This window comes from Sclerotinia sclerotiorum, genomic scaffold (assembly GCF_000146945.2).
Source record: "Sclerotinia sclerotiorum 1980 UF-70 scaffold_3 genomic scaffold, whole genome shotgun sequence".
Lineage (NCBI taxonomy): Eukaryota > Fungi > Ascomycota > Leotiomycetes > Helotiales > Sclerotiniaceae > Sclerotinia > Sclerotinia sclerotiorum.
In genome coordinates, this window is record NW_001820833.1 from 1,031,748 (window position 1) to 1,052,216 (window position 20,469).

At 41.9% G+C, this 20,469-nt stretch overlaps 8 protein-coding genes across 8 annotated transcripts; 3 read left to right on the plus strand and 5 right to left on the minus strand.

Annotated features, from left to right (window-relative positions):
- Window positions 1-371: 371 nt before the first annotated feature.
- SS1G_02493 (hypothetical protein) lies at window positions 372-2,375 on the plus strand (the record flags this gene model as incomplete). Its single annotated transcript, XM_001596223.1, has 1 exon — window positions 372-2,375. The coding sequence occupies one exon, from the start codon at window positions 372-374 to the stop codon at window positions 2,373-2,375; it is 2,004 nt and encodes a 667-aa protein (XP_001596273.1).
- An 875-nt stretch (window positions 2,376-3,250) lies between these two features.
- SS1G_02494 (predicted protein) lies at window positions 3,251-3,673 on the minus strand (the record flags this gene model as incomplete). The annotated part of the gene is made up of 1 exon (XM_001596224.1): window positions 3,251-3,673. One exon carries the CDS (start codon window positions 3,671-3,673, stop codon window positions 3,251-3,253), a length of 423 nt encoding a protein of 140 aa, XP_001596274.1.
- A 3,356-nt stretch (window positions 3,674-7,029) lies between these two features.
- On the plus strand, window positions 7,030-9,022 carry SS1G_02495 (hypothetical protein; the record flags this gene model as incomplete). The annotated part of the gene is made up of 3 exons (XM_001596225.1): window positions 7,030-7,171; window positions 7,249-8,703; window positions 8,889-9,022. 3 exons carry the CDS (start codon window positions 7,030-7,032, stop codon window positions 9,020-9,022), a joined length of 1,731 nt encoding a protein of 576 aa, XP_001596275.1.
- Window positions 9,023-9,584: 562 nt separating this feature from the next.
- SS1G_02496 (hypothetical protein) lies at window positions 9,585-10,212 on the minus strand (the record flags this gene model as incomplete). The annotated part of the gene is made up of 2 exons (XM_001596226.1): window positions 9,585-9,600; window positions 9,665-10,212. 2 exons carry the CDS (start codon window positions 10,210-10,212, stop codon window positions 9,585-9,587), a joined length of 564 nt encoding a protein of 187 aa, XP_001596276.1.
- A 928-nt stretch (window positions 10,213-11,140) lies between these two features.
- Window positions 11,141-12,153, minus strand: SS1G_02497 (hypothetical protein; the record flags this gene model as incomplete). The annotated part of the gene is made up of 2 exons (XM_001596227.1): window positions 11,141-11,956; window positions 12,013-12,153. The coding sequence occupies 2 exons, from the start codon at window positions 12,151-12,153 to the stop codon at window positions 11,141-11,143; spliced, it is 957 nt and encodes a 318-aa protein (XP_001596277.1).
- Window positions 12,154-12,519: 366 nt separating this feature from the next.
- Window positions 12,520-13,050, minus strand: SS1G_02498 (predicted protein; the record flags this gene model as incomplete). Its single annotated transcript, XM_001596228.1, has 2 exons — window positions 12,520-12,637; window positions 12,956-13,050. 2 exons carry the CDS (start codon window positions 13,048-13,050, stop codon window positions 12,520-12,522), a joined length of 213 nt encoding a protein of 70 aa, XP_001596278.1.
- A 4,951-nt stretch (window positions 13,051-18,001) lies between these two features.
- Window positions 18,002-19,175, plus strand: SS1G_02499 (hypothetical protein; the record flags this gene model as incomplete). The annotated part of the gene is made up of 5 exons (XM_001596229.1): window positions 18,002-18,508; window positions 18,618-18,665; window positions 18,766-18,798; window positions 18,853-18,936; window positions 19,131-19,175. The coding sequence occupies 5 exons, from the start codon at window positions 18,002-18,004 to the stop codon at window positions 19,173-19,175; spliced, it is 717 nt and encodes a 238-aa protein (XP_001596279.1).
- Window positions 19,176-19,481: 306 nt separating this feature from the next.
- On the minus strand, window positions 19,482-19,907 carry SS1G_02500 (hypothetical protein; the record flags this gene model as incomplete). The annotated part of the gene is made up of 1 exon (XM_001596230.1): window positions 19,482-19,907. The coding sequence occupies one exon, from the start codon at window positions 19,905-19,907 to the stop codon at window positions 19,482-19,484; it is 426 nt and encodes a 141-aa protein (XP_001596280.1).
- Window positions 19,908-20,469: the final 562 nt, after the last annotated feature.

The window sequence follows — 20,469 nt, forward strand, 5'->3', positions numbered from 1 at the left end:
CGTACAACTCAAATCGTTTGGAGTATATAATCAGTGACATGTTTGGGCGTGACGATAGCATTGCGCGAGAGAAGAAATTGAAGAGTCAAGAAGTGCACGCCGTCAATATATGATGTCGGGCGACACCGAGGAAAAGTATATGAATAACATGTGACAGCGGGCTCTAGCGTGCGCAGGTCGCGTTTAATCTTGAGCACCTCTTGCACCGCGGCAGAAGATTGCAACCAAATTCCAAAACCTTTCTACATGTTATTAATTGTTTTGATTTGCTTTTCATGAATTCAAAGCAACAACCTCTTTGCTTTTGAATTGAGCGTACATACATAAGTGCCTACATTTCTATCCGCATATTCGCATTCCAGTCAAACAAAATGCAGGAGTTTGTTAATTTGATAAGTTCAAGTCCGGAGCCAGAGCTTCCAAAGGCTCGCACCAAAGCCGCACCTATAGTTACCTCCAAAGTCCATCTCAAAGACACGTCGCAAAATATTCTCAAGCCACCCACAGTGCAGCTCTTCGACTATAGTTTTGCCAATTTCAAAAATTCGATAGGTACCAGAACAGTGAAGGCCCCGCCCCCACGGGACCCGTCTACCAAACCCAAACCTTCTAAGACAATCCAACTCGACGATGGCAATTCAATTCAACTGTGGTCTGATGAATTTGATACGACACTTGGCTCCGTAGTTAATAGCACATCTGCGAAGCAGAATACTGGATTCTCGAAGCAGTGCAAAGGGGATAACGCTCCCATCGAAATAACAGATTCAGATGATCCATTTACCTCCCCACCACCTGCGAAACGACGGAAAGCATCGCCATTGAAAGACAAAGTTCCTAGGGCTGCAGGTGGATACAAGCGCACTGTTTCTAACATTGAGTCCGTTCAAACGAGTAAAGCAAGATCATCCAAATACGGTTTAAATAGGTCGAAGTCTATGGGTGCAGATCCCTTACTGTTTACAAGCTCGCCAGATGTGTCTGCCGTAAGCTCAAGGCATGGAAAAGCAAAGGATTTGTACAGTCGATATGATGATGATGAAGATACGGTGGGAATACCACGGAAGAAAGCAAGCAAGCCAGACCCTCTGGAGCTCGAAGATTCAGATGAATTTCCATCCATAGAGAATTTGAAATCCTGGAATCTGCCACCAAAAGATGCGAAAATATCTGATGAGCCGACGGCACATTATTATGACGACGATTCAACTCCTGAGAAGAAGAGGCGAGGGAAGGTTGGCAAGTCCAAAGAGAAGGCTTTGAGTGCAACAGAAAAAAAGTCAGCAAAAGATGCTGAAAAGGAGCAAAAGCGTATCGACAAAGAGTATGCTAAGGCTGAAAAGGAGCGAGAGAAGGAAAAGGCAAAGGATTTGGCTAAAGTCAACATCGATCGTACCAAGCCCGAAATTTCGACCCCAGAAATGATCGTCGATTTACCTTCATGCATCCAGGATAAAAGTAATATGGCATTGAGAGCTCGAATCGACATTTTACTTAAAGAACTAAATGTTCAGCAGTCCCAGTGGGAGAATTCAGACCTGGTCATTAAGTGGCGTCGAAAGGTCATTTCGGAATACAACGAAGAGAGTGACATCTGGGAACCCAAAGCACAGCAAATTAAAAATGAAAAGCACATTCTGTGTATTTTATCAGCCAAGAAGTTCGTTGATATGTCTTTAGGGAGAGGGGATATGGATTTAGAGACTCATGTTTCTATTCTCAAATCACACTTCGAGTCTTGCAATGTTCTATATCTCATCGAGGGACTCACAGCATGGCAAAATAAAAATCGGAACATTAAAGACCGGCAATACAAAGCCGCTGTCAGAAGTCGAATTCCAGAAGACGAAGCAGCTGGTGCTAGCAGTAGTCAGAGGCGAAAAGTGCCACAAGCTGATGAATACATTGAGAATGCAGATAGTGCAATTGAGGACTCTTTGCTCAATTTGGAAGTTCTCCATAAAGTAAAGTATTGGCTTACGAGCAATGCACAAGATAGCGCAAAATGGGTTTCACAGTTTACCAAGCACATTTCTACGATTCCATATCTAGCTCAACGCGAAGCTCTCGGTTTGAATTTTTGTATGGCAGGTGGTCAGTTCAAATCCGGGAAAGATGCAACGGATACGTATATTAAAATGTTGGAGGAAATACACCATGTTACGGAGAAGATGGCGGAAGGTATAGCAGCAGAATACCCCACACCTCAAGCGTTGTTAAAGGGATTTAAAGAAAATGGTCCGTTGGCATTGGAAGGGTGTCGAAAATTGGCAAATAAGAATGGTGCACTTACGGATACGAGACTTGGGAAGGCTATTAGTAGGAGGGTGTATAAGGTTTTTATGGAAATTGATCCAGACAGTTTTGATATATAGCATGGTGCAATATTGGTGTTTGGCGCACATGCTTCGGGCTCTTGGGAGAGAGGATGGGGAAATACTTTTAATGTGTATTCTTGGGGAGAGGTATTCAAAAGTGTTTCTACGACAGGGGGATCTAGGTGGTTTTTGATGATCAGAAACTTTTATGCTCAACTTCAAAGGGAGTTTCCGGGTTACTGATATTTTGGTAGATGTTTTATGGTGTGGAAAACTATTGAGTCTTGGTTTTGTAAGATTACATGTGTTGATTTATGGCGCAGTATTTCCTGTCTTATCAATAATAATGATGCAGGCATAATTAAGTCATAAGATCTTACATTCTTTGATATTCTTCACAATCATTTCTCTCTTTTAAAATCTTTATTAATATAAAGGTACATGTCTTGAATCAAAATACAGTTACCCTAAGAATCCCGTGGATAACAACTCCTCTCTTTTCAGAGGATAGATGGGTATTGATTATTGAAAAAGAAAATTGATTTAAATATGCTATGCTATGTTCTTTAACTTTTCGTCCACCCGTTCATCAACCCAGTAACTTATGATCTGATGCTCTCTTCGTTCCTGCCCTCAAGTCTTCATCTCGTATTTATTTTCCATCCTATATCTACATCAGTAGCGGGTAGGGGAGATGATCATGTTTATACCCTCCCTAAAGTACCATGGCCCAAGAGCCCATATAAAGTCCCTGATATGTCCCGTCCGTATCCCCTTGAATCCAAAAAAAAAAAACCTCCGTAAAATATCCTCCGATTCCTCCCTGTCCAATCCTGCCCTAGGCAGAATATTCCCGTAAGTAAACCAAGCTATACCAAACCCAACCCAACCCAACCTAACCAGAGCAAAGCAATCCCCCAAAAATCAACCCATCAAACCAAAACCTCTTCAATCTCATACTGTTCATCAAAACGTCTATTTGCCTCTCGTCTAGCTCTCCTTTCCCGTTCTCGCTCCCAATGTCGTCGTTCGTCTTCGTGGGTATCTCGTTCTCGTCTTGTTGTTCCATGTGATTCATATTCATAGATTGTTCCTCTGATTTCTCTCCTATTTTCTCTTTCTCTTTCTCTCTCCCGTTCCCTCCGATCTCGATATCTCCATTCTTCCTCTTCATCGTCATCAATCATATCCCCTCGGCGCCTTTCAAAACGCGACTCTCTAATATCCCTCCCGTCCCTCTCATCACGTCTATTCTCAGCCCTCCTCTCCCCAATATCTCTCCTCTCCCTTCCATCCACAGGCCTATCTCTATCTGCCCTCTTTTCCTCATCAAAAAATCCCCCATTCTCAAGCATCTGTTCCATTCCTACCACTGTCGCTGCAGCCGCCATGCGACTTTTCCACGGCCCGCCTTCTACCAATAATGTCGCTCCGATCGCTAACCCCATCATCCCTAGTGTCGCTGCTAAATTCTTCGTGGTGACTTTCTTTTTTTCATGTCGATCGCGAGGTTGGTGACGAGATTCGTGCCGACTTTCGTGCCGACTGTCATGTCGAGAATGGGAATGGGAATGGGAATGAGGAGAAGAATACGACCTCTCGTTCCTCGAGTAATGTTGTTGATGTCGCGACATTTTGATCTTGATCTTAATCTTGATCTTAATCCTGATGTGCGGCGGCTCGAATTTATCTCTTTCTTCCTAGGCGTTTAAATTTCCACTCCTCAAAATAATATGTTTGATATATCACAACCCAAAAATCAAACCACTCCGTTTGAAATCCTCAAAATCATAGAAACAAACGGAATGAATAAATAAATAAATAAGTAAACAAACCAAAAGAAAAAAAAAAGAATCACACACAAAAGATAACCCCCCTCAAATACCCCTCTACCCAGTCTCATAAAGCCTCAATCACAAGCTCAATATAAGTCAGTCAGTCAGTCAATCAATCAGTCACTCACTCACTCAACCAGTCAGTCACAAGTGAGGCTGAATTCGAAGGCCGAGCCACCCAAAAACCGCCCGTTGCCTGAAGATCTACAGGGTGTTTTTAGTGTATGTGTAGTGTGCGTGGGGCGCGGGCAAATGGTGTGGATACGTAAACCCTATGATTTTCTCTTCTTTTCTTCTTTTCTTCATCTATTTTCATGTGTGAAGGATTTATTAGGTATGGTGTGAAAATCTTGGGCTGAAAATGTCTGGATGGGTGGGGAATTTTTGGCGGTGGATGGAGGCTAGGTGCGATAAGATATTGGTTTTTCTTATCTATCGATGAATGGATGGCGTTTTGGGCATAAAAGAATTGTTTAGTGGATATTTTTATGAAGAGCGGTTTAGAGCGGTTCAGAGGTGGGCTTTATAGTGTTTCTTATGGGATGCTGGGATGGTAAGTAGAAGTCTTACATCATTTTGTTGGATTCATGGATAGGATAGGATGGGATAGGTAAGATCCTGATACTTGATTGATTCACTGTGTAAGAATCAGACATGTATGATTTGATCTGATGTGTTGGGCGCGTGATATATTGCTAATGTCTTGCTCACGTGATTAATGGATTTTCGATTTGGCTTGTGAAGTTGAAGTTGGCTTGTTGAAGAACACAAACATGTTTGTATCTCCTTTTGAGTACCTAGTACAGTAGAATACTAAGATCTCAAGGAAGGCATCACCAGTATTATGTCAACTAAAGATCTAAACGACAGTTGCATCACTGAAAAACATCTCATCTCATCTGCCTCTTCCTTAGTTAAATATCTAATACCAGCTTAAACTCCCTATTATATTCTCATCCTATTCCACATCTCCGTATCCACCATCAACTAATAACCACTATTCAAACAATTACCACTTCGATTGTAGAACCTAAAATCTTACAGGATATACGTATGTATGTACATCATGTGACTAGCCTCATATGAAGTAGCGAACTTTAATATTTCCCTTTAATATAAATAAGACCCCTCCTCTTATAGTGTAATGAGCAAGAATGAGCAACATACAAAACCTATAATAATACTATGTGAATAGTATCGCCCGAACTGATACCAATAATATATGTACTATGAATCATCATAACTGAATAGATAAGTATTAACGAATCGATTCAAACAAACCCTTGGAAATTATTACTTGAGCACTAACCACCTTAACCTTACTACAAACAATATCTATAAAACCTAAGCGCAAGTAGAACACACCAACCACAGTAAACTACCTAAACATCATTCGAGTACTTATACTCATAGATATAAAGCAAAGCAAAGCAAAGCCCACTTCAAATTCCATCCACACAAAAACCAAACAGCACAATCAATGCACCCTACATCATTCCCAAGACAACCCTCGTATCGGCAACCGGCTCCCGCCTTTACTGCATACAAATAACAACTGCCTCACCCCACAATCACCATCTACCTACATCTACATCTCCACTAACCACTTATATACCTCCACCACACCACCTCCCTACTCCCTATACAATACCATCCCCTCTTAACGAACCAATCACATTCTCCCCATTACGATATAAAATCCACAATGAGTATGTGATCTCCTCGCCGTTAAAACGGTTATGAGCTAATTATAAGATCTACAAGACTTACTCTGTACTCTGTACTCCGTACAACAGATAAAGATACGGACAATATGCGGACAAAATACGGATAACCTTATTCGTATCTAGTTGTGTGAGCAATAACCAAGTAAGATAAGACAAGACAAGAAAAGAAAAGACAAACTCTAAAAGCGTATTCATGAAAGTAAGAAAAGTACTACTCGCGATACCCGTATATCCCTCAAGCTCCTTGGTACTACTATATGTACGTATCGTATCGATAGGGATTCATGCTCCCTCTAAATGTACTCCGTATACGATTATAAGAAAAGATGGGATGGGATAGTATATTTGAGTACCACTACAATATATACTCCATACAGAATAGACATCTAGATAGGCTTATTATAATAACCAAATATCCAAATATCCAGGCCCATTGCATAAATTCCCACCATTACCCATTACCCATTACCGCCACCCACCGATAATTCGGATCCCACTCCTCCCTGACATGTTTCCTCCCTCCTCCCCCTCCGCTCAAAAAAAAAAAAAAAAAAAACTAAAAAAAATTCAAACAACACACCGCGAATATGTACCCAGTATCTATCTAACTATCTAGCCTCTAATCGCATTCTATAATATAAACCCCAAGAAGAAACAGTTTCACATCTATATCCATATCCATCCACATCCATCCACTGTATACAAACACCAACACAATAAACCCACCCACCCAGACACACACAAACCAACACTCACTTCATTCACAGCAAAAACACAATACGAGAAACGAAAACTGCAAGAAACAAGAAACGAGAAACAAAAGACTAGAAAAAAGGGGCGTCTTGGCACATGAAGTCTCATTCGTATTGACGTCTAGCTTCACCGTTACAAGCAAGACGTGTCGATCCACTTACCTTACGGTTACTGCAATCTATCTATCCATCTATGCATATACAAAATACAAAAAATAAATATAAATATAAATTTGTATTCCCATTCTATACTACCAGTACCTACCTACCTACTGATTTTTCGATATTGTGATTCATCTGATCGTTTATCTTTACCTATCTACTGGTATTCCATCCATTTATTTATTATAGATAAATTTCCTCGATAAATTTTCTCTTCAAGAGTCGAGAAATAAAAATGAAGACACAATCTCTAATCAGTATGGGCTTATTGCCTATACTATCAGTAAACGCAGCATATACCTGGCCTTCAAAATACGACGAATTAGAGGATATTCTTTACCTACAAGCAGGATACAGACGCTACGGATTTAGAGACGGTAAGTCATTGGAAAAGAAAAGAAATATATATCTTCAGAAGTCATCCATCAGAGCACTTCACTAATTCCCAAAATAGGTGTTACACCATGTGGCTTCTCAGCTGATGGTAGTAATCGAGAGACAGCTGCAGAATGGATCAAAACGGCTTACCATGATATGGCAACGCATGATGTAGAAACTGGTCTTGGAGGACTTGATGCTTCGATAGCTTATGAGCTTGGTCGTGCAGAGAATCCCGGTTCGGCTTTCAATGGTACTTTTGGATTCACAAACAACTATGCCTCGATCAAATCGTCTAACTCTGATCTTCTCGCCATGTCTGTCGTTGTTGCCTCCATGGCATGCGGAGGTCCAATTATTCCATTTCGAGCTGGACGAATTGATGCCGTGCAGGCTGGTGTACCAGGTGTCCCTCAACCTGATCAAGATTTGGCCACGCACACTGCCATTTTCGCAAAGCAGGGTTTCAACACTACCGAGATGATTACCATGGTAGCATGTGGACATGTTCTCGGAGGAGTTCATGGCGTCGATTTCCCTCAGATTACTGGTGATAATAACGAAACTAGTTTCCCACATTTTAACAGCCAATACGACAACTTTACCAACTCCATCGTAACCGAATACCTAGAGGATAAATCAATCGACGTGCTTGTGGTTGGCAAAAACGACACCTTTAACTCCGACAAGCGTATCTTCGGTGCTGATAACAACAAAACCATGACTTCTCTAGCAGATCCTTCTAATTTCCAAGCGCAGTGCCGCGACATTTTTGCCCGCATGATCGACACCGTTCCTGCAAGCGTCACACTTTCAGAAGTCATCACCCCCATCGAAGTGAAGCCAACCGAGCTTTCCCTCGCCTTAGGCGCAAACAACACATTATCCTTCACAGGTTCTATCCGCGTGCGTACCACCCACCGCAACGCCGACAACGTTACCGTATCCCTCCGCTACCGTGATCGCAACAACAACCTCTCAAACACCACCATCTCAACCGAACGCGGACGCTGGCAACTAGGCCAAAGCTATGGATTCGCCAGGGAAGTCTTCACCTTCTATGAATTCGACACTGCTTTCGATGTTACATCCAGCATCTCATCTTTCGACGTCATCATCCATACAGCTGGCGAAGCTGATGAGATCAACACCAACAATGGCCTCGGATTTCCCGTCTCAGACGCAATTCTTTTGCAAGCACCACAATCCTGTCAACCACAAATAATCGTGAATGAAGCAGGCCAATGGAATCTCACCATCACCGCCGCAGTCCGCGCCGATCGTGTCGGGGAACCTGTAGCTTTCGACTGGGTTTACAAACGCTTCATCCAAGGCGTAATGATAAACCAATTGGAGGTACAACGTACGGTTATGGAGAAAGCGAGTGAGGAGATTGGTGGATATTATCTTTACACGGCGACAAAGCCAATTGATACGGTACAGTGGTCGACAACATTTGACTTGGTATTGGGCGAGGGAGACAATGTCTCCAAGCTTGAGTTCCTGTCGACTGGAAACTTGGCCTCTACCTGTCAGCCTTTTCCTTAAGCTGAATAGGGGATTCGAATTTGTAATTGCATAATAATGAGACTGTTTCTTAATGATATATGAAATCTTAAACCAACGATTCCTTTTGATAAATGAGATTCTAAACCAATGATGCTTCTGATGATGTCTAAATCCTGGCTAAAAGCTGGATTCGTGAAAGTTAGATAGCCTGGTTGGACGAAAAGGTACAGGAGAGGGAAGATGCACACAAAACTAGGAGGAGTGCTGTTGGTGCAAGGGATATCCTGTACTCGATATTATTCGATATAGTTGCAGCAACACAACATGTCCTCAGAATTTAACAGCATTCCACAATATAAATATCACCACCGTTCAATCTTACCTACCATAGCCACATTCCCAAAGCCATCTACAATTTTCATCTCCGAGATCTTTTCTATTTCCTCCTCCATCAATATCCTATATGCCTCTCCTACATAAAGCGGACTCGTAGCTCTATACGTGACTTTTTTGGGCAATAATATTGTACCAATATTATCCCCTATAGCTTTTTCCTCTTTCTTTTCTATAACATGTCTCCAGAAATCAACCATATGTATTAAATTCAACGGACCATGTACAACGCAATCCCGATGTCCCTCTACTTCCCGACACCACTCACGGTTATAATGTATTTTATGCGCGTTGAATGTTAGAGCTGAGAAACGGAATAGGGATACGGGAGTATGAGTGATATCGCGCATGTATGGGGCCGAGGGAAATGGAATGCGATGAGGTAATGCTGGAAGAGGAAGGGGATTGCTCGGATCAATTGCTCGTCTGAATATCCAATTCCTGTTTGTGCGTTGAATTAGTATATTAGTATGTATAGGCAGATTAGGTACAGAAATATGAAAATTAAATCTACCTCTCCTTCACTCTGTGTATAATTTTTCTCTTGAATACAAAAAATAAAACATCATGGCAAAATAGGTACCACATACCTTCGATCCACAAGCGCAAGGCCTTTCGAATTCTCAAATTTCTTCTCTACCCTCACAACCATCATATCCTCTCCATTTCTCGTCCTCTTCGCCTCTGCACTTTCCAACTTTGTTTTTTCAACTACCTTCTCTTCCACAACTAACTCATTCCCACTAACCCATTCCAATTCCCCTCCAGCCCACATTCTCCTCGTAAAAGGTACCGGCGGATTGAATATCCTATCTGATCCATCCGATCCCAATTCAAGCTCTGCATCCGACGGAGTGAAATATACAAGATGATGACATGGAGGAATGGAAACGGGAACGGAAATGCGTATAGGCTTTGAGGTGGAGAAAGTAGGAAAGGGCAGCGTAGCATTTAATTTACGGAGTTGGTTTATATCGAGGATTTGTGAGCAGATTAAATCTTTACGCGATTGTGATTGTGATTTCCAGTCTTGGAGGAGGGTCTCGGCGAATGAGGATGCGGATACGGATGCGGCTGCGGCTGTAGGTTTGATGGTATGGAGATGACGAATGCCATGCTTGAGGAGTGGATGTGACATTGTGAGGAAAGAAAATGAAAAAGAATTGGATAAGGGAGGGAGGAAAGATATTTTGATATCTGGGGTAAGATTAAATAAAATGGTAAGCTCTATACCCGACACTATCCACGCTACATGAGCACGGGACGGGTGTACCAAAATAATTTATTCCCAGGGCCCTAACCTTATCAACCCCAAAATCCCCACTAAATAAGAATTCTGTTCCGTCCCGACGCAACTGACTGATAAGGTTAACTTTGAATAAACGTCCGTTTAATAAACAAGTCTAACATCAAACCTCACACAGTACAGTCCAGCCTCTTTAGTCTAAAAAAAATATCATCTATCAATACATCAAAACCATCAAAAAAAAAAACCTCAAGAAGAAAAAGAAAAAAAAATCCAAAACGTTTCATCTAATCTTCAATATCATGCATATTAGTGGATAATCACCCAAAAGTTTTAAAACGTCATCCTATGAGTTTCCGAAAAGAATATATGAAACCAATGAATGACCAGAGAGATGTTTTGGATTTCACGGAGTTCGCAAAACAAATAAGTAAATGATTCGCAAAATAATACTATCCGGAGAAATAATACTAGGTAGTTAGGTGATGGTTAGAATTTACATTTCATACGTGTTTTCTACGTTTGGTTTTTATTGCGTTTGAAGTTTGTTATTTATTTATTGTATGGGTAACCTTACGATTACCCTGCTGGAAAATATTGATATGTAAGACAGATACTCGAGGAGATAGATTTGAATGTCCTATTCATTGCGTCGGGAAGGATAAATCATCGCGCAAATGCCCATACTTTCATCCAGAAACTCCCTTCATAAATATCGAGTAACTCCCCTCCCCCACCCTTTCCATCATCAGTTCATGTCTTGCCAATAAAAGTACTATTTCATATGAATCACTAAGCGAAGATGAAAAAGAAAAGTCATTCAAGACATTTCCCTGCTTTCTTCCAATCTCTTGATCATTTCTCTCTCTTTAGGGCTACGAGGACTAGCATCGATACCGAGAAGTGCCGAGATACTAGTAGCGTTATTCTTGGCTTCTTGAGCGGGCGATGGCAATCGTGGAGGAGCTTGGATGTTGTAGTGATAACTTGCTGGGTTGATAGCGGGCATATCTGGGGATACACATGGGGTTGGTGGCTCCTTGGATGCGACATCTTGTTTCCAGGTTTCCTCTAATAACAGAGGGGATACGCCTCCACCATACTCAGATGCGATGACGTTCCAGAAGGAGTTTCGATGAGCTTCGTAAACACGACGAAGACGTTCCTTGTCAACACTGGCAATGGTGACTGGTGTTGACGTCATGATACAGTCGAGACGGAGGGTTTGATTGGCGGTGGAATCAGTAATTGCGCATCGAGAGGGACATGGCTTGGGTAGAATAGCAATTGGCTGGCCAAGAGTTCGAGAAGGGCTGTTGGAAGCTGAGCGAGATAGGAGTGAAGATGCGGATGGTAGCTGAACGTGATGAGGTGATCCGGGTGAGTAGTTGTAGGCAGGTGGTGTCGCTGGGAGGCGTGTAGTTTCATTGATTGGAGATGGTAGCCGAAGAGGGAGGACCGAAGATTCTGATGCAGAGCTATCGGAAGAGTTCATCGAATTAGTGCGCTTGCGGCGATTGCTCCCATGGGACAATTGATGGTAGTGAAGACGGCAAGCCAATTCAGTCTTTTTCAAATGCGAAGCTATGTGCTTATAAGGCATTTTTTGAAGACGAGTTTGCAGGAGATAAACTTCCTGTAGATAACTTGGTTAATAAGCTTCTTTATGACATAATGTTATACTATTCGTACCTCATCCTCGCTCCATGCTCTGCCACCACCAGTAGAAGCCGTTTTACGATTCTTCTGGATGCCATATTCGTGACGTTGGGTCACGTCGACTGGAACGTATGTAGATGATGCCACTTGAGTGTTCATTTGGTTTGAAGACATGATGATAGCCGTTGATTTGTGTTTCAATTGGAAACTGTTGTGCTGAAAAGCTGGAGAGTATATTGTGTAAAAGATGGTTACTTGGCAATCGGAAAATTGAGGATGTTTTTAAAATGTTGTTGTAGAATGTAATCTTTGTCAAAAAGTCGAGATTATAAAAGACTTATATGGAGCAAATAAAACTAGATATAACTACAATAAAGAATGTAAAGCAGCCAAGCCAGTTGGTAAAGAAAGGAAAGTAAAAATTAGCTGCGAAATAAGTAGTCACGTCAAGTGTATGGAAAGAAGGAAAAAACTTAAAGAGCAGAATGATGGATATTATATGAACCGACTTGGTTGTCTGGAGTATCGATAAGACCAAGTTCAGAGGCCTTTGGAGTTCAAAACGTTCTTGCAGGGAATGACGAGGAATCGATGTTCGTCACAGTTTCTGATTTTGCATGGGTGGAGTTGCATATCTCCATGAGTTTTCGTCCCGTTTCTGCATCAAGAGAGTGTTTCTCAGATACGAGGGTTAATGATGCAAATCTCTGTTTGACGTTTGAGGCGGGGTCTCAAATATGATAACCTCGACGATATTCAAAACTTGCTCCAATATCTCGCATCTCACAGGAAAACTTTCCAAAATTTCCACTTGGAAGCGAATTTCCAATAATTCTACCTCCTGGATGGTTGAACTTTCCATAGCATCCATGCGACTCCGCAACATGGCGTTCTTTCATTAGGGATATCACAATTGCTATGTAATAATTATATTGTCGCGATGAACTTTAACAAAGTATGAAATATTGAAATTGACGATTTCTGCAATGTTACAACACCTGGAGGAGTCGAGGGGGAAGCGAGTTTCGAAGAGTTTCGTGCTGGGATTGGGTGACCCTCACTGACCCTCATTTTGACCCTCGAGCCACCAATTCCAAGGACTTTAAAAATCTTATCTCATTCCCCCTTCCAAGTAAAAAGCTTCGAGTGCATGAATAATCAGGGAAATCGGACGTAATTAAGACCAAAGTTGGAACAATCGCCGCGCGCCTTTTTGATCATGCTTGGTGTTTGAGTGTTTGGACCATTTAGAGGGCGTTTTGGACGGCTCACCCGTACTACCTTTCTTGCCCTATGCCATCGATACTTGAGCAATTAAAAGGACTAACGATGAATGACAGGTTAATAATAGGAGCAAACAAATCCGAAATAGGATAGTGCCATTATATTTCTCGTCGCACCCGCACAAGCACAGGCACGACACCGATCTATACTTGCCAAGATGCTAAGAAACGTTGTGTTAACTCAAAGCTATGGTATTCGCAGGAGATACCACAAACGTCCTTTGGCTCTCTCCCCAATCTGAATCAAGGAAGCTTAAGAACACTAAAAGTCGGGAGGTTGGTCGGTATTGATTAGAGTTAGGCGGTTGGTCGGGGTAGAATGGGTTAAAGTCTGAAATTAATGAAGTATTCTTGCATAAGATGTTTCGAGGTATTTTGAGATATTGCAGTCAGTGGTTGGAGCTTTTCGAGTCAAATGATCGAAGCGACATTTCGAACTTCTTTTCATTGTTCGTCTCAAATCATGTAAGATACTCAATTTTGCAGATTGAAGCAATACAAGTGTTGAAAAAAGAGATTGGCAAGTATCCGGAAGGGTCAACGTCCGATCTTTTGGGAGTGAGGTATCACCCTAAGGGTGTGTATACCTGCTGTAGGTAGGTCTAGGCAAGTCTGGGTACGAGGTATTGGTTCACCAAGACACCAAGGGCTTTAATTTTGACAGCCACAACAGCCCTATAGGAAAGTAAGTGAAAGAAAGGTATAAGGTATAAGGTATAAGGTATGACCCATGTTGATGTACTCATTAGGGAAGTATGCTCAAGTGTGAAAATGGGCCATTAGTCATGGAAGGATAAGAAAGATTGATCTCAAAGGGGATGGTGGGAATGTACAAGCTTGGAAGATGGACTAATTGGGTTTTTATTTTTTAATTTTTCAGATGAAGGCCTTGGCCAAGCGTGTGAAGGAGGAGGGGGAGGAGGTCGTTAATCCAACCCATGTCTAGCACCCTTCACTAGCACCCTTCACTAGCACCCTTCACTAGCACCCTTCACTAGCACCCTTCACTAGCACCCTTCACTAGCATCTACCGCACCTACTGCACCTACCACACCTACCCTGAATTGAATAATTGACCGACGTTAAGCTTACTTTCAACCTTGTTCAATATTCATTGGTGAGGGTCCATAGCATCTCGATCCGGCCATTTCCAAAAGAATCCGACCTCTCCCCTTGGGGACATACTACCGACAATATTCAATTTACCCGTATACGGTATACATACGATATACATACGATAGACCATACCAATGATGGTAAATGCATCTCTTGAATCTACTCTGTACATTAGATAAGAATACATTTGCTAGATAACGATTGCTTTGAAAAAATCCGACCAAGTATTGGATGAAAATGGATGAATTGGATCAAATGGATGAATTGGATTAAATGGATTAAATGGGTTAATAAATATGGTGGCGTGGGCCTCAAACAAGGTCGATGAAATCCTGTCACCCATTATGTCTCGAGGTCATCACATGAAAACGAAAGATTTTCATAATGGGAGAGGGAGATCATACATAATACCAGGTGTAGGTATGGGAAGATTACCTTGGTAAGCAAAACACATCACCAATAAAAATGATTGAAATTGGTCGGAGGAATAAATCATTAATCATTTAGATTATTTATGCGCCCGTCGCGCTGTTGTGCCCTTGGTTACGACCTTCAAGATATGTGATGGCTTGTTGGTTAAGGTTCATTTTGTCAATATGCTGTGTTTTGATTCTTAAATCCTGTCATCATTTCTCCTCCGCAAATTTCCACCATGGAACTTTTAGAAACTTGTTCTATCCTCCTCTTCTCTCGCCCCGGTCTCACCCCTCTCTCATCCCTCCCTCATCCCAAATGGTCGGACTTCAGCTATCCGAATGAAAGGATCTTTTCAAATACCTAGGTATTGTCAGATGAAGGTAACAAGATGCAATTGAAACAATACATGTTATAATGTGAGATCTTGTAGAAGGTTCTTTCCCCCTCAAGTACAACTGTAGAAGTCCGTGCATTCCACTCCGCATAATCTTTCACGTGTGAAGCACGTGATGATAACAACCTATTTTTCTCTCGGACTTCATTTTGATGAATTACAGCAGATGATCGGATGCGACTGACCGGCATCCTTTTTCCTCCGATGACTTATCCTATAGTTTGACAAGTATGGCTAGGTGCAGATACGCCAGGATACATAACACCGTTCCTTTGGTTAGCCAAGATCATGCATGTATCCGGAGGTATTCAATTGACAGTCTCACCACAGTTCATTGTTCACGAGGTATAGTCCGTAGTAGTTTCTTTGACTGCTAAACCCAAACTGCCATAATATAGCCGTCCAGGAGGAAATAGTCACGAGTCACCTTGAATTGTTTTTATGGAGAAACAAAACTAAACAACACAATCCACCATCTCAAAACCTCCGAGGAACGAACCTGAGGGGGCTGTTGTTACCTTGTTACCTTAAAACATTAAACATCAAACAAAACAAATGAAAAATAAAAGCCGTTTCAACACGGATGATTCTTAGTGTTCCTCGGATGAGTAACACCTGTCAGCTCTTGATGCCCTCAATCCTCCTTGACCACTCCCTTGAAACAAACATCTGAAAAGCTAAAATTGTTTGTTTGCTTTAGGCCAACTCTTTTTGGATTTCGAAATCTCAAAATCTATTGTTTGGAAAAACAATCCAAACGGTCGGGTCTCACCAGTCATGTTGTTGGGTATATGAATCCCAACCACTCTTTTCCAATCACGGCCCGAGGATCCCGTCCATTATCCAATAACCGGCACGGAAGTGTCATCGAGTCCATATACCGCTTTTCTATTCATTTTGCATTGGAAATTTGAATACTATGTCGGCGAATATCTGGTGCAAGCTGCGGCGAAGCAACGCCATTTCGAACCATCGGGAACGCCCTGCAGTTGATAGCAAACATTTCTACCATTCACAATGAACACCTTACGCCGTATACCTTGGCCTTATCATTTGTCTGCATTATCAAGGTAACCCAATGGTCATTCCTTGTACTGTACCTACGGGGATATATGTAATTGATGTCAAAGGATTGAAGATGCACAATGCTGTCAGATTAACCAAACACTGCCAACATGATGCCTCGTACACGCATGGACCTGCAATGGATGGTCAATTAATAAGGGACGGAAACCAACCTAGAGGGGAACAGAAATTAGATAGGGGGGTGCCACGAACGGTGACGAACCAATTCATCTTGTCCTAATAGTGACAACAAAGTCAAGCCAAGATCTTGATGGGAAGGGGAGAAGTACGATAGCCTCATCTAGAACATGAATACTCTATACACCGCTTTCATTTCAAGGTTTTGATACGAGGGCAATAATTGCTGGGATATTCCCGCCGAATTAGGATATACTACATCATTTTTCTTCTAACGAGTGCAATATTGATTAATACTTCTATGACAGTTTCAGAAATGAATACAAAAGAAACTGTGGACATATCGGTGAGATGGGTTTAAATGAGAAGCTCCAAGATCATAATTTCGTTTGTTAATATGATTCTAATTAGGTAGAGTGCGAGATGTATGGGATACTGTACTGAATGTTGCATACCCCGCAGCTTTCGCTTCTAGTTTAAACGACAAGACTATTCTTACAACCATTCAGATCTCTCCTAAGACAATCGACATTTTTTCAACCTCCAATCAAGAAATTCTATTCACACCATTACATGCATCTTACTGCACGGCGAGCTGAGTTGAAGCAACCAAGTAAAAGCCGACAGAAATTCTGCATCACGATGACTTACTGCTCTCCGTGAACAAGGAAAATTTTGAAATGCAATCAACTGCATCCTCTTCACCAAAAACCCACGTTCATCCCCTGCCTGGTGTAACCAAAACGCCGGAGAAATACGAAAGGCTTTGGGGCCTCTGGTGTTTCCTCGTCCTTTCTACCTAGAGAGGACTTCTATAAACCCTAGGTTTTGGTAGTAACACAAAGGTTTACACATAAACGCAGACGTGGATCTGGCGATCTTTTCCACTCGGAAAATACATGGATATTGACCCATTCATGTATGTTCATTTCTCACTCACACCCCAATTGTCAGCCTGTTAGAGCAATTTGAGCCGGTCAACCCCCTTCACTTTCCGTCCTCGCAAGCCGCGCTGGAAATGAGAAATTTAGAAGTACATTCGGGCTAACAAATATATCTTAATACATGGCCAATACCTTGGAATTATGGCGATGCATCTCGAAAATTTCGTCGCATGTGCGATAGACCTATAACTGGCTCTTCAACCGCCCAGAGGTCATTACAAGTACCATCGGTACCATGTATGTACTGTGGCCCGATCGTAGACAGGCATATTTATTATTGTTTCTTCCGGGTTTTATTCCTTGTCCACATGTTTCCAAGAACATGTACAGAGGGTACTTTAATGTCAAGATGTGGCCGCCTCCCGTCTAGTCATCAGATCACACCTATAACAACAAAATCCCCCGTCGTCAATCTTGACACAAATTCTTGCTCGTCACACCATATTAGATGAATGGACCATCGACTATATCTTTCAACCTCTCCACTTCCCCAGACGCCTTACGGGTTGTCCTAGGATCCGAAGTGGTGCCAAGCGCTTCCAACGGTCTTCGGAAAGATATGCAGAGAAAGGGATGTCAGCCCTGTTGACCACATTCAAACGTTCCCAAGTACATGAGAACGTAAGTACCTTTGTACCAATACCCCAGCCTCACACGGTGATCTTATGAACCAATCCACACGCGAGCCTACAGCTCCCTCCGACACCTCTCTCGCGCAACAACCACCCAAAAACTTCTCCAACCTTCCCGACCTCGAAGATTTCTCTGCCTTCTTTACGTTTCCCGCGCACTCACCCCCACCCATTCATCCAATGTCTAAGCGTGTAGATAGACAAGAAATCGATCCTAACGCGAGCTTTTCTCTCTCACACAATCATCCATCAACCAGTGACACATCTAATCTCAAATCTGAGATTCCTTCTCCAGCTAGCGCTCGAAATAAGAGGCGCGCCTCGGGTCCAGCGACTGCGACGAATACTTCAGGTTTTAACATGCAGTCAGGTTCATCTATTGCGGGACCTTCTTCAGGGGGCTTAGATGATCCGAATATGGCACCGTCGATGGCACCACCAGCCAAAAAGAGTCGTACCAATACTCCTTGGACGCCTGCTGAAGAGCAAAGATTAAAGAATATGAGAGATGCAGGTAATAGCTGGGCGGATATCGCAAAGGTAAGATAAAGCAAAAGTCAACTACCAGGACAATTTAAGAGATTTCATGTCAAGTTGCACAAAGCCTTGAGACAAAACTAAGACTTTGAATCTGAATTTGTTTTTGCAGACTTTCCCAGCAAGAACTGAAGGAAGTGTTAAAAAGCATTGGTACAAGGTAAATACATATTTCCATTCTCATACTCTTTTGCATCGGACACTTGTCTCGCTTGAATGAAAGTAGTATAGATGGGGATGATAGACTAACTAGATTTTAGGACATGCATTATGCGGAATTCGCGGAAGATGAGGTACGTTCTGTCTTTGCATCATGATGCATACGGTACGTGCTGATGCTTAAATAGAGTCAGGCTTTACTCGCTGCCATTAAGGATTACGAGGCGAATAAGTGGAAGGCTATTGGACAGAAAGTTGGAAAGCCCGCTAAGGTTAGACTTCTTTTTTCTTCTCTTTTTCGCGCCTTGCTTTTGGTTTTTGTATATGTATGTATGTCTTTGGACATACTTGTCTTTAGATACATATATTGTTGTAGTATCAGTATGGGTATGGGTACGAGTAGTATTGATACATCGAACAAACTTTCAAAACCCCTGACTAACCAACCTCCCCATCTTCATCATAGGCATGCGAACAATATGCCAAAGATAATTTTGGCGGGAAAATATAAGGAGGGGTGCTGGGTGGAGGAGGAAGGGGAGGAGGGAGGCAGGAATACTCTCATCATATTTCTTGTTCAGAATTTTTCATCTTCAAAATATTTTCTTCGGAATACCTTTTTTGGCAGGGTTGGGGGAAAAGGCTCGGAAGTATGGTAGTTTGGCTTCTATAGGTTCTTGGTTTAACCCCGTTCGGTTTTGAGGACGGCTTTTGGAAAATGGCTTTACCTATCTATCTTATATGTACAAGCATGGATTCTTTTTTATATTTTTTTGCTAGAAAAGTCCCAACTTCTTTTTTTTTCTCTTCGCGCCACTTATCTTATGATCTTTAATGTGTTGGTTTCTTTGTTTCTTTGTTTCTTTGCTTCTTTGCTTCTTTGCTTCTTTGCTTCTTTGCTTCTTTGCTTCTTTGCTTCTTTGCTTCTTTGCTTCTTTGCTTCTTTGCTTCTTTGCTTCTTTGCTTCTTTGCTTCTTTGCTTCTTTGCTTCTTTGCTTCTTTGCTTCTTTGCTTCTTTGCTTCTTTGCTTCTTTGCTTCTTTGCTTCTTTGCTTCTTTGCTTCTTTGCTTCTTTGCTTCTTTGCTTCTTTGCTTCTTTGCTTCTTTGCTTCTTTGCTTCTTTGCTTCTTTGTTTGATGAGTTTGTTGAGTTTGTTCTTGGGTTGAATGTGGAATTGGTATGGTATTGGGAGTGGGATTTGGATTCGAGCTGGACTTCGGATTCGGATTAGGTACGAATAGCATCTTGGTCCTGATATACAAGTTGATGAATAAACAGATAATTGGAAAATTAAAATGGAAAACTGGATCAGATTTCTAGAAACTTTTGAATAATTAAGTAGAGAGGTTTGACTTTTTTTATCATCTCTTCTTTGACATTTTCATGCTCATGTTCTTTTTTTTTTTTTGGAAACTTCGTTTGTTTTTCGTTTATCTTTCTTTGGACCTTGGATCTCGGATCTTGACTTTGGTTTTGGTGCGGGAAAGTGGAACTGAAACTGGGTGATCTGGTGATCTAGTGATGGGAGATGGGAGATGGGAGATGGGAGATGGGATATGGGAGATGTGTGTGAGGTGAGGTTATTAGTGGGTTAGTGTTTGATTGGATGGGATTAGTGGGTAGGATGAGACGGGATTGATGTCTTTATATTCTTTCTGTGCTTGATGTGCTTGATGTGCTTGATGTTTGGATTTGTGAGGTTGAGGTAGTTTGGTTGTTGGTTGGGTGGTTGGATTGCTGGATAGCTAGTGAGTGGATGGCTGGTGAGTGAGTGGTTGGATGAGTAGACGAGAAAGTGGTGGCCAT